Below are 13411 nucleotides of genomic sequence, written 5' to 3' on the forward strand. Positions count from 1 at the left end.
TCTATTTTGCGTAACATCATATGCTGCGGTAAATCATGGATGTCTCCGCCCTAACATTAAACAGTTTTTTTAAGTGGTGCTAAAGATAACTTTGAAATCTAGCTACGTTAGTAAAGTAGCCTTATTCAACAACGGAGCTGCGGTAAAGCTCCTCCATGACTGTTTTCAGCCAACCAGTTAAAAAAGATATACAGGAGGAGCGTCGATCAATGGGTTTCTAAAAAGTCCCGCTCTTAACGGGATGAAACGACAATTACTCCCCACGCGTAGCTCATGTCGCCGGCACTTTGTCAAAAAAAAAAAAAGGGGAGTCAATTTATTCCTTCTCTCTCACGTAACAATTCACTACGCTCTGAATGGCGTGCTCCGTTGTTTGCCAGTCGTCATACACGGAACTCCCGACACGGAAACCGCTGTTGCGTAACTGTAAGTACAACTGTCATCTTTCAAAACGCACGAACGCGCGGGAGCTGGAAGCTTGCTCGTCGCTCCCACGTCGCTCCATTTGCCAACGGGTAACCGGAGCCTCCATTTATACGAACGCCCCCTACCGGGAACGCTTTCACTGGACACAACTGGCGGCTCCAAACCGTGTGTATCGCAGAGGGGGACGACTTCCATCGTCATTCCGGCATAGACACGGAGCCATTAGCGGCGACGACAGCGCCGCCCTGTGTATACCCGCAAATCGTCGTCACGGACCGGCGAACTCCGTCGTGGTCCTCGCCGCCGTCCCTCTCCCCTCCCCTCCTCCTCTTTCGACTCCCGCGTCTCGTTCCCGAACGCCATTCCCCGTCGTGGTCTCTGTCTGTCTGTCTGAAAAACATTTATTTAGATAGGTGTTGCATCAACACTAGGTGGGCTCCCCCTTACGGGAGCCCATTGGCATCGGCCGCCGCCCGGGCCCGCGCGACCAAGGCCCCCGTCGTGGTGGCGGCGTCAGTGGGCACTGGCGGTGCGCTGCCGAGCGCGACGTTGTGCGTTCGAATCCCTGCTTCGGCGACCGCATTTCTACGGTGGCGCAGGTGCAGGAATGTGCGCCCGTGCGCGCTTTAAGCTTTAGGCGCACGTGACAGAGTGCACCAGAGAGAGAGAGAGAGAAAGGCAAAGGAAAGACAGGGAGGTTAACCAGAGATTATCTCCGGTTGGCTACCCTGTACTGGGGGAGGGGAAAGGGGATGCAATAAGTGAGAAAGAAAGAAGGATACAAAAAAAGGAAAAAGAAAACCTAAGCACACACAGGCACGTACACACGAACTATTTCTGTAGGCACCGTCACGCAACCCGCAAAGGCATTCCTAGTCTTACGCAATGTCACCGTACAGTCCTGCGCCACACAGTTACTGTCACAATTTGTCAGAAAGTCCCGTGTCTTTCAAGTATCGCAGCAGCGCCTTCATAGCGGATCGCGCTGATGTTCGCGTAGGCCAGGTTCCAAGCATCTTGTTTTCTGTCATTGGGCGCTTGTCCAGTTTGTCTAAGGTGGCTGAGACCACCTTATGCACCAGGTGGTCAAAATTAATCCGGAAGTCAGCGCTATAGAGCGGGACTCAGTCATAACCAACTGTACAGTGCTGGCATCCAAACACCGCAGCTTAATTTAATTCAAGGAGGTTTAAACATATTTCTCGATTTACTCCACTTTCCGGCCCCTACGTTTGCTGCGTATTTCTGAATTTCGTTGCATAGGTCGTTTGATGAGAGTGTATGCCTGAATTCACTCCCCTACAACTCCCCCGGTTCTTGTTTCGGAGACCGGTATATCAGAAATCATGTAGGGGTTTCGTTCGTTCTCTGGCTTTGACGTCGCCTTTGAGGGAGAAACATTGGCTAAGAAGGGTTGAATGTGCGGACGCCGAATAACCTTTACAGCCACCGAAGAAAATTTGTTACGTTTATACTGCGCTCTACGTTACGTTTATACTACGCTCTATTGACTTTCTGTTGACGACCAATGAAATACAATTCATTGGTTTTTGTGAAAGTAGAATTTTTTGCACTGATGGCTTTCTGTTGAAAAAACGAAACACAGTACGTTATTTTTGCAGAAATGTTTTATTCCTCGTATGTCACGGGATATTCGCCTGCATCTTTATTATTTCGATCGTTTTCTGTTTTCTGCCGTTAATTTACTTTGATTTATACTTTTGCCACGCAAGCGCTTTCGAGAGTGTCCGATTGTGATTCTAGCGTTGCTACACGTCATTTTCAAACACGCTTGACTTCAAAGCTGATACAGTCAATCATGTATTGTGCTTCGATTCAGATCAGCTTCAATAATGATCTAAACTGCCTGTGTGACAGGCTTATCCGTGTCAACTCAGGCAGCCTTTCCCGTTTCCCCAAATGGACCAAACCATATCGTCATTCTTGCCATTGTCGTCAATTCGTCATAATCTTCAACATTATGATCATCTCGAATTCTCGGTACGCGTGCTTCACCCATAACCTGAAGGATAGTTTCGCTTCGATCTTGTTAAGAAGTTCCGGCGCTACGACTGGTGTAGGGACCGCGATTCCCGCAGTGGTGGCAGCACTGTCCACAACTGACTCGCCGCGCGTTCGACTTGGGCGCATTGCCTCCGAGATGACGGCGCTATGTTCCCGCGCGCCAGTCTCGGAGGCCCTGCGCGTCGCTGCAGACGACTTTTGTTCGGCGTTGCGGTGCGCGCGCGCATTTATCATCGCGGGCCCTTTCGCCGCGCCCGGCCGTCACGCGCCGCTGGCCGCGTATTGCATACAAACAGACGACGTTCTTTTGTTTCGTCTGCTCTTGCGTGCGTTGTGTTGGTTGTTGGCGCAGCGGGGAGTAAAGAGAGATACGAGCGCTCATGCGATTGCCTGCTAGCGTACGTGGTTGGTTGTGATGGCGATGAATGCGAGCGAACAGCTAGACGAGCTTCCTCCGTGAGGTCTCGCGTTGCACCGAACCGTGCCCCTCCCGTTCGTGGGCTGGTTCGTTTGCTCTGCTCCGTACGAGCGTTCTGTTTGTTTGTTTGTTCAGCTTTTTCTTCTTTTTCACAGATGCTTCTTCCTTTTATTGTCCGGGAACGCTTCAGTAACCATCGCCGTCACACTTCTCTTCATCCCACATTATTTGCTTCCTTTGTTCTTCTTTTATTTTTGTTCGCACGAGCGTATCGTTATTATCCGTTTTCCTGTCGTCTGCTCGCTGTCGTCTGTTCAGCCTACCCTGACAGAAGTCGTTGCTCGTTATAGATATTTTCCTGCGTTTCTGTTGACTTTGTTGCATTTAGTGGAGTTTTTGTTGAAATGTAGTTGAGTGTCATGCATGATTTCTGCACTGGGGACAGCGCTGACGCATTGAAATACGACGATATTTAGTGTGTGCGTGGTTGTTTTTCGTGGAGCTTTGGTTGACGACTGCATTTTAGTCATATTTTCATTTTGCAGCTATGGTTTCGTCCACGATACTTCCTACGCGTATCGCACTTCTCAAACACATACCTCCGCGTGTATTTTTCATGTGTATTTCTCTATTAGAGGGTGATAAAAGAGGATGATAAAGAAAAAAAGAAAAGGTTTTCAGATTGGTAGTGATAACCGTCGTTATAATCTCTCTACGTGCTTGTGGTGCACACGTTTCTATCGGTTTATTTCGCAGCGCACGGAGAACATTGCCGCGTACATTTTTTCTCATCTTAGGCTTACCTTAAGCGTTTCCTTTTGGAATTTTTGCTTTCTTTGTTACATTCTAATTAGAGGCACACATTATGTTTCGTATATAACCATCCAACGACCCCTATTGTGACACCCCGGACGCTTCTAATTGGCACGCTTCTGATTGGCACTTTCTTAGCATAAACTACCCGTAAGATATATGATTATCAGACAGTCCAATTGGCGATAAGCTGAGCCACTTGGATAAGCTTGAGTTTTTTTGTCTGTAACCAAAATACTTGGTTCGGGGTCATGCCCTGGTAAACAGATGTGCATTGATAGCCAGCCCTAAGGGATTTCCTCGCGGACAGCAACCTCATTATTTGCTTTAGTTTCTACATGCTTGCGAGCTCCACTTGAATCTTGTGCTTGTTGTTGGGACTACCAGAACAGTATAACTAATCAGTTCAGCAGAATTCCGTACGCTATAGGGAATGTCATGAAAGGGATAATCGTCGTACACCGGAATGCGGCACCTGGTACGTTCAGGTGGATGACAATTGCATCTTTCGTAGAGCTGTACGACCTTTGTGCCTGCACGTCTAATAGTAATTGTATTGTACAGTGGGCATGAACCTTTGTCAATTACCGCTAGGTCATATAGGACACTTCTTCTGGTCATTTTGCTTGTGTCTTGTTTACACTTACATTTTAGTTGTAGTTTTTTTCTGTAGACTCCGTATTCTGCAGTGCCTGTTGAATACGTGCGCATGTTACATAGGAAAAGGGGTAGCCTCAATGCCTTAAATGTCTGTTGATGCAGCTGGCTCTGATGTAGCCTGACCCCCCGTTCCTCAAAGGTAATTAGGAACGACAAATACATGCATTTTCAATGATTCGTCAGTTCCGAGTAGTCGCTGCGTATTTGCGCTTCTTTCTTTCCGTTCTGGTACCTCTTTTGTATCGCCGGTTTGCGACGATAAAGGCGTATAACTTTCACACTACGGCGAACAGCATGTCCAGACTGGAGACTGTAGAGCTAAGTTTCAAAGTTTATTTGTCAGTACCGCATACAAATACAGAAATTCTGACCTTCCTAAGCATGTTGTACTTGTTGGCTGGTCAGGCAGCAGGTGGGGAATCTTCTGAAAAAACAACTTCATATACATGCATTTCATGTTATACGCGTCATTCCCGATAAATCTGACAGCACAAAATAACATATACAAACCAAGCAAAGCTATACACAAGGCAATAAATTCACGCACCAATCTCTTAAACCAGTCATCATCTTTCTCTTGTTGCTTGCAAGACATAGATCACCAGGAATTTGATTAAACATGGCTGGTGCATAGTATGGTTTACGGTACTTCGTTACGTTCGGTATAAGATGCGGATGTCGGTGTTGGAGTGGGGCGCATTCGACATCCTCAACTGGTGGTTCGCGCGAATGAACGTGCGAAATCAGAGAATCTTACGAAGTTGATGTGTGGTTATTCATTTGCATCTAAAAAGGCATTATGTTGAAAACTACGGAAAGTCAACAGAAACTCAACAGTATCTTTAAAGCTCTTTGCGAGAGGAGTTTTAGGTTGCCGGCGAACTTGTCGTTTGCTGTTTAACCCGGTTACTGTACGCGTAAACGTGAGCGGCCGCGTTGGGTGGCGTCACCTGGTGGGGCAGGGCTCAAACAGACAAACGCGAAGCTGTTATTGGGGTAACCGTGCGTATTCTGCGTTTATTCTGCGTTGCTCCTGGTGTTAATTTTCGGGCAGCAGCCTAATCGCGAGCACGTTGCCTTTTTAAATGTTTATTTTTTTTCATCGACAAGAACACTCGCGACGCACAAAAACGCGTTCATACGGCATCCCGGTTTATACGAAGCGTCAACAGACGTCGCCACCAGCGTTTTTGTTTTCGTGCACTTCTCCGGTTACTCCGTATACACTGCAGATGGCACGAAGTTTCGACACAAGCTAAAGAAAAGATAGAAAAAGCTCTGTTAACCTAAACTAATTAGATAGCGGGACCAGCGTTTTTTTTTTCTTCTTTTTTCTCAAGGTTGGCGGGATAATGAGGCACTATACTCTCCTCTCGGAAGTTTTTCTTCCTTTTTTCATGTGGTATTCTGGCTGGTGTCGTTTGCTAGAACTTGGTTATATGCGCGCCGCTCCGGCGTTGCAGGCGGATAGCTATGTAGCGCCGTCCCGCTTTTGCATATTTAAAAGACTCCCCCCCTCCCCCCGTCACCTGAGGCATTCCATTACGTAGGCTTAGAGCACCACTCGCGCCGCGTGATTTGCTTGTTGGGTTTGCTTGCTTCCGCGGCGTAGCAACAGAGCGTGGATGGAAAGTAGATTTTTTTTATGCGTGTGTGTTAGCAGAATTGTGGAGCAGCCAGTGAGAACTAAAACTGCCGAACCGGCGCGGACACGAGCACTCGCTGTCGTTTCTATATGGTCGGTGCATAGTACTTCTGTGACGTCATCCTGGTAAAATAAAAAAAAGCGTGCCCGCTAGCCCAACACCGCGTTTTATAAATGGAAGGTCAATTTTTTTTTGTAGCTCTGCGTCCGAGTGCGTGTGACAGACGGGCCTCAAGCTTTGCCTCGAGCGCTTCGCAATATACGAGAAACAAGACGAGAACAAGATTGCTTGAAAGAAAACAATGTTTCTTTGCGTGCTTACTTTTACACGCAGTGTATCGCTCTTGCTTACGTCTTCTGTATTCGTAATATGCAGAGTAGTGTTATTGATTTGTTATTTGTCTTTACTGATGCTTTTACTTTTCCTAATTCTTAGGCGTTCCGATCCCGAAAGAGCTAGTGCCAAGAACAAAAGGGGTACTGTCGACTCCTGCGCGGGAGTGTAAAATGTGGGAGCCGTTTTTAACTCCCTTTGCGTTAGTCCTCGTTCTCTATTATGAAGTACGTCGGCTTGCATTTAGGCGCGTTCTATGGAGAGTACATATCGCTTCCTTATACAAGGGGCTGCTGCACCTGTCTATGCATTTCTCATATTAGCTATCACGTTTTCTCTCTGCACTATGTACATATAAGATACAGTAAAAGGTGGAGCACTAGGATTCTCAAACGTAGAAGGTTGCAAATATTAGACATTCATGATTAGACATGGGCGTTTGACGTCGATAATGGTGCTACGGTTTCTATACAAGGCAGTTTAAATGAAGTTCCGTATCAAGTGAACACCGATGACGTGATTTCCCGCGAAGTGCTAGAATGCCTCCACTACGAAGAGCTTACGTGCTAGAGAAATAAACGAAACAATATAAATAAGAAAAAATAAAAGTCTTTTCTCGAACGTGCCTGTCTCATACGCGTTCTCCTTTCGGTTTACCGCGCCATTTCCCGCACGATCTGCATCATTCGTTGTTTGTCCTCGATGTCTCTTTGAAGTGCTTTCCTAGGCGCGGGACCCAGTGGAATAAGCCTAACGAGTCTTTACTAACTGGGGCCCTGCTTTAAAGTATTGTTACGCGTGTTCTGTCCGCCTGTAAAACCCAGCTGTTCTAACGTCGGCGTGTGTCTTTCCCCTCTCTCTCGCCTCTAACGCAGCTGCTCCCGTCTCCAAGTCCGAGGACCTACTGGAGGTGTACCAGGTCTCCTGTCAGAAACATGGCGTGGAGCCGCTTTCCAGGCTAGTGCAGCAACTAGAGGTAAGCGCTGTGGGATCTCCCAACTTCGGGGAAGGGGAGGGGAGGTACATGTCTTGCTGGAGGGATGTCTCCTCCAAGGGATGTCGAGGGACATGCCTCAAGGATTTGGCTCGATGGAGGTTTTTTGCTTTCTTCGCCTTGTTTACGAGGGGCTTTTCGAAAAAAAAAAACACAAGAAAAGGAGCAACGTGCACAGGCGAGCATTTCACGGAGACGTATGTCATATGAAGGCGCTCAGACCTTACTCAGCGTTTCTTTATTCTTTAGCCTCCTAAACGAGGGCATGCGCTGGGATTTCGCCCGCCCGCCCGCCCGCCCGCCCGCCCGCCCGCCCGCCCGCCCGCCCGCAATTCAGGCTTTGGCACGTTCCGGTAAATTGAACGCGAACGCCTTCTTCACTCTCGCGAAGGAATATTGGTCTGTACGTATTATCCGAAGCTACATATGTCGATACGTATTATCCCACCGCTGCCACCGCATTCTGCGAGCGCCTCCGGCAAGAAGGAAGTTTCACGCTTTCGCGTGAAACTGTGCACCGTACTCGCTTCGCTGTTGTTTACTTGTTTCTTTGTTGTAGCCTCAATTCGTGGCTTCTACCCACAAGAAGAGATTGATTGCACTGAAGGTTGTGAACAGTACACACACACACAAGAAAGAAAAGAGAAACAACCAGCAATCGAAAAAGAACATTGTCTCAAGTGGTGGCATCTTTTTCCAGTCTGTTTTCTCTTCCTTTTTTATGGTATTTTTCCTCTTGCATAATCGGCACTGAAATCGAAAGTACACGGTCCACGAAACCGAGCATTTCAAATTCAGTATATATATATATATATATATATATATATATATATATATATATATATATATATATATATATATATATATATATATATATATATATATATATATATATATATCATGTTGCAGCTTTTTAGTACATTCAGCTTGGAGTTGCGTCTGTACCACATCTGTACCGGAGTATATCGAAATGCGTTATAACGCGTTTAGGTGCATTTTAGTGCAGAGACTCCGAAAAGACAATGTAAAAGAAAGAGAAAGATATACGTAGATGCGGCTCTGCATAATGAGCGACCTTACGACCCGCAGCTGACATTTGACGCTTACTCACGTGACAGGCATCGCATAAAGCGGCCACCTTCTTGTATGCGGGCGAACAGAAAAAGGCGCGGATATTGCTCGTCGGCGAGATTGCAATGAGCCGACGCACGCCGCATTGAAGACTAGAGGCCTTTGTTTCGCTCGGCAAACACTGTCACGTCGCGAATGGCGGCTCACCGAGTGCATGGAAACGCGCTCTTTTGTGTTCCTCTGTAGGTCGAAATGAGGGCAAGGAATGAATTGTGCTCTCGCAACCCTCATTCACATCTAAATGACGCGCTGCAAGGCAGTTCTGGGGAGGAACCGGTCCTACGCAAAATCCCGCGTTACATCCTGCCTCATTTCGACTGCAATGTCTGCCCCCCACGGCAGCGAAATCTAATCAGAAAGACGAAATACTTTTTTTTCTGTAAGGACTTTTTGAAAAGTGAACAGGGGCGGGCGAATAAAAGATGAAGCAATTCGTATGAAAGGCAGCGAAGGCTGCTTTGTGTGAAGGTATACGTTTTCTTTCTCTCGTTTTCTTCTTGTTAGCGCACGCCGGTATTCGAATACTTATTTGCGTCGCCTTAGCAACGCTGTCGACTTGGTCTGCCGCTAGACAATTCGAGTCTGGTATTGTGTGTACAGGCGGGCGCAAACATTGAATGGAAGACCGACTTGGTTGCTGTAAGTTCATCGAACATCGATCAAGACATCGAGAACGCGCGGGCGCCTCGCAAGAAATGCGTCACATATACTCAACCGAAATGAACTTATAGAGAGTTCATTGAAAGCTCATTGAAAGTTCATTGAAAGCTCATTGAAAGTTCATTGAAAGCTGAAAATTATCAAAAGTACACGTGATAGCTCATATCGGAATATAAAAAAACGAAGCTTACGCCTCTATCGGAAAAGGTCATGATTAATCACAAATCAACAAAATGATGCGTATGGGTATATTTCTGCATTTAGGCACAAAACTTGTGTAGAGAAAAATATTTCTGTATTTCTAAACGAGAGTTGGCACATCACTTGCTGATGCGTGCTGAAGTCGAGGCTTGGTGTCCCGGTAAATGTGCGTGCAAGAGCTGTAAAGCAGTGAGATTTATAACTCAGAGGGAAAGGCGAGCACGAAAAACCACAAATGGATATTCAAAACAACAGAGCGGTTCGTAGGAAGATTGACGCTTTTGGAAGTGGTTAACAGTCACGGAACAGGCAGTGCTGCCGAAGTTTCGACTCGGGGACTTGTGTTCGCCACAAGTCCCAACTTGTTTCTTTGAAAAGGGGCGTGGACAAATCGTCACCTAGCTTGCTTGAGTGACTCAGGTGTGCTATCAATGCTTTTCCGTCTAGTATTCATGTGTACATCCCTTTAGTCTTCTTTATCTACCTTGTACCGCTGCCTATGCCTGCGAGGTCCCTGTCGTATTAGTCTCTTGCCTGCTTTTTCTTTCCACCAATACCCCAAACGTATCTCGCTTATCGCGTCTACTGACCGCTAGATACTTCTGTCTGCTTTAAAGCCAAGCGCTTGTGGAAGTTGTACGCCAAGCACTGGTCTCGCTGGCTGGAAGCCCTTTGATTGCAGAAAGGTGCACCAGCGCCATTAACTGCAAGCCATCTGCTGCACAGCCGGAGGATTGTAGACTTGCCAGAGTGAAACATTCGCACGTGCTCTGCACACATGTTTTCCCTTCAACAGTGGAACGGCCCACTGCGCATTTTGTGAAACCGATTTCCCGATTTCCACCCCTTTCAGTTTTGTTTCGACAAAACGTGTACCGAAGGCTCCGAACAGTGGCTAGAAACATAATTTTGAAGCGGCTATATTATTCGACACCTGACATTTCTTGACAGTTTGTCAGCGCCATAACCACAGTCCTTCAATCTTTTTTTTTTTCTGATCGTGAAAGGTTTCTTTGGTCATTGTCTTCAGGAGAGTTTGCTGTTGGGCTAGTCGGTACACTGCGAGGAACGACTCGGTCTTCCTTGTCCCGTTCCTTGCGCAGGTTCTGGCCTCAGGGGTCGTTTCCAGCTGTCTTCGAAATCACGTGTATTACATCGTCTGTTCTCATTAGCAGACGACGTCTGTCTGTCCCTGATTTTCTGCGGTGATGCGGAGAGCAGAAGTACACAAGAACACTTCACTTACGGTTTGCCGATGTGTTCAGGAAAACGTTTTTTCAACAAAAGGCGATGCGAACATGGTGAGTCGGAATGACGGCACAATTTCACCGGGACGATATCATATGCGAAGGGATACGACAGCCACACAATTCCACCAGGACGGTAACGTATGATCAAAGCAGTAAAGCATAGAGAAAGAAAAAGACTAAGAGCGGACACTCCGAGAAATCTGGCCTCAGGAACTACGTCACGGCTACGTAACGAACGAATGCTCTCATCAAACGCCAGGGGACGCAGGCGCAAAAAAAAGAAAATGTTGTAATGAATTCTGCTCAATCGCTTTACAAAATAATATTTATACACCCAAATTTGGCGTGTTTCTGATACATAAGAACAGAATTTATCGAGAACACCTTCCGCGCTTTTTGTTCTTCATTCGTACTGCCATCAACACCAATCACCATTCGTCCATGGAGAAGAAATCAACGACACCAGCGGCGTGCCAGCGGGAACGTCTCGTGAACGTCGGCTGCGGCGGTGTTCTTGTGTGTGAGAAAGGTGAGTCACGTTTTTAAGCGAAGCTTGGAGTAATTGACTTGTGAGCGCGACGAAGTTCGCTAAAAAAGCAGTTTGCGGCTCTATATGAGGCGGCGAGACGCGAACATTGCGAAAAGCATCCCCCCTCAAGAAACGCGTAGCAAGAGGGCTGTACTAGCTGTACTTCCTTGCTATCTCCACCGAGAACGGCATAATCTTTGTTGGTTGCGTTCCGTGAAAATAATCAAACGACGCGAAGCTGCCATTACCTTCCAGCGGTTCACGGCTGTGCACTGCACTGCGACTCGCAGCTTGTCAGACGCCATCGAGACGCTGCGTCTAGGTTTGCGAGGGTAAACCGTTCTTGCCGAGCGCTGTTTGCGATAACCGCGGTATCGGCGTTCCATTGAAATAGTTCGTGTTGGCGGATTAAAAATGATCTGCTGGACAACGCTTAAGGTCGATATCATGAATTGCGCATTTCAGGAAAATTCCGGTTTCGAGAAAATTGAATTCCTAAACCGCGTTTAAATGATCGCGTCACGGTTGACGGTCTTTTCGTTGGCCCGTTCTAGAGGCTGACGAACGCTGGAAAGAACATAAAAGACGCCACGCTGATTCAGTCCGAAAACGGCGTTCCGGGGACGGGCGCTACCTAAATAAAGCAGGACGTTAGGCACGCTGTAGCGAAGTTTTGCTTGCTCGTTTCCTTTATAGAGTAAGGGCTCCTGAATATTTTAACGATATTGCTTGCAAACAATGGCATGTGACATAAACAGCGAGCATAGCTTATTGCGTTTGGTACTTTAGCGAGGTGTGTATCTAAGGCGCACGGACGGACGCTGGTGTATGCGTCCGTGCGGATTGTTTATACAGAAAAGTAACGGTGGAGAAAAGTCACCAGTGACTACTGCACGTACTTATTGCGGCGGCCGTGTTGGGAAGTACTGCGCATTCTACTAATTTTCGGTTCCTTATCATTTTTTTGTGGCGAAGACATTGCACAACGTATTGTCGCGTAGGCGTGGCGTGGCGCGCATTTGAACAAAGGCCTCGTATTTGGACGTTTCGAATGTATCTTCATCACGCTTATGTGAACTGCTATTTTGCCTACCAATGTACTCCTTATACTTAGTACGTACAGGGGTGTCCAAAACTTCACAGGCCGCGATGCCCTCCATAGGATTAAATGGGAAAGCGGCCTGGGAACTTTTGAACACCCCTGTACGGGGTATCAACATTTATCCTTGTAAGTCCGGGTTATATGGGTCAGAGGTCAGGATGTGTCGGTGGTTTTATATTATGCATCGGTTCGCTATTCATTCAAAGCGGTTTCCTGGTACAGTTATGACGTGTGCATATGTTTTTGGTAAATAATGAAGCGTGCACTTATTGACATTTTCAGACCGTGCTGATGCCATGCCGTCCGGCGGTCCAAGCTACGGCAGCTACTGCAGTGTGTCGTGGTGCTTTGACAACGGCAGAACCCAGAAGAAGCCTATCTTGACTTGCAATAAAAACATTGCGGAAACTCTGTCTCTTTGATACATATGAGCGCTTGTACCAAAACACAAAAGAAAAGCGCGATGGATAAAGCCGTAGTGAATTATGATTACCTCTATCTCCATCTGTTACAACTTAATCGAAATAAAAATTGCGTCACTACCTTAATTCACACCAAATATTGAACTAGACAAAAGAGTGAATCGCTAGATCAAAGCGACAAATAAAAGCGTTGCCATTTGGGTGACGAAAAGTGGTCTGAAATGACAAGCTTCCGCGACAGCCCAACGTCGGTTACGCGGGGTAATCCAAATATCGCGCCAGCGGAACCGAAACAGGAAGTGCAGGCCAGTTGCTCTCATCAACCGCCAGGTGCGCTAGGTTCGATTGGGCCGCTGGGGGTGTATGGGAGTGGCCGCTCTTAACTTTTTTTTCTTTCTCTATGAGTAAAGCACATCTATCGTGAGAGCCAACTGAAGCAACTATCAACTGAAGGCTCTTTTACATCAGCCACCAAAGTTACTCCGGGTGTCCGTCGCTTTCTTGTCCGGAGAGCGGCTGAAGTTTTGCTCGAAAATCCAGGTTTCAAGGAACATTGCAAAGGTACTCATCAGTGGCGTGCGTCTTTTAACTTAAAACACTCACATTATATCTTGCAGGCTGTCGAAAAACTTGAGATTGACGTTTTTTGTGTGTCGGTTTGCTCCAGTAAACGTTTCATATCCTATGAGTCTGTCAAATGGACAGCACCCTCGTTACCCGCACTTCTGGGCACTGCCTCAGCGCTACCGGCAGAAAAGTATTGGAGGACACCTTTTTCATGCTTACAAACAGAGTTCCCGA

At 46.9% G+C, this 13411-nt stretch overlaps 1 protein-coding gene and 1 long non-coding RNA gene across 2 annotated transcripts in view; both read left to right on the forward strand.

Moving 5' to 3' along the window:
- LOC135905660 (protein phosphatase 1 regulatory subunit 37-like) overlaps positions 1-13411 on the forward strand; it is a 431344-nt gene that overhangs the window by 243099 nt on the left and 174834 nt on the right. The window contains exon 2 of the mRNA XM_065436606.2: positions 7197-7297. Coding sequence (XP_065292678.1) covers positions 7197-7297 — 101 coding nt within the window. The remainder of the gene's footprint in view (positions 1-7196; positions 7298-13411) is intronic.
- On the forward strand, positions 10811-12612 carry LOC135905706 (uncharacterized). The gene is made up of 2 exons (XR_010565449.2): positions 10811-11086; positions 12471-12612. It is a non-coding gene; the product is annotated as an uncharacterized lncRNA (long non-coding RNA).

The sequence above is a fragment of the Dermacentor albipictus genome, chromosome 7, assembly GCF_038994185.2.
Source record: "Dermacentor albipictus isolate Rhodes 1998 colony chromosome 7, USDA_Dalb.pri_finalv2, whole genome shotgun sequence".
Classification (NCBI taxonomy): Eukaryota; Metazoa; Arthropoda; class Arachnida; order Ixodida; family Ixodidae; genus Dermacentor; species Dermacentor albipictus.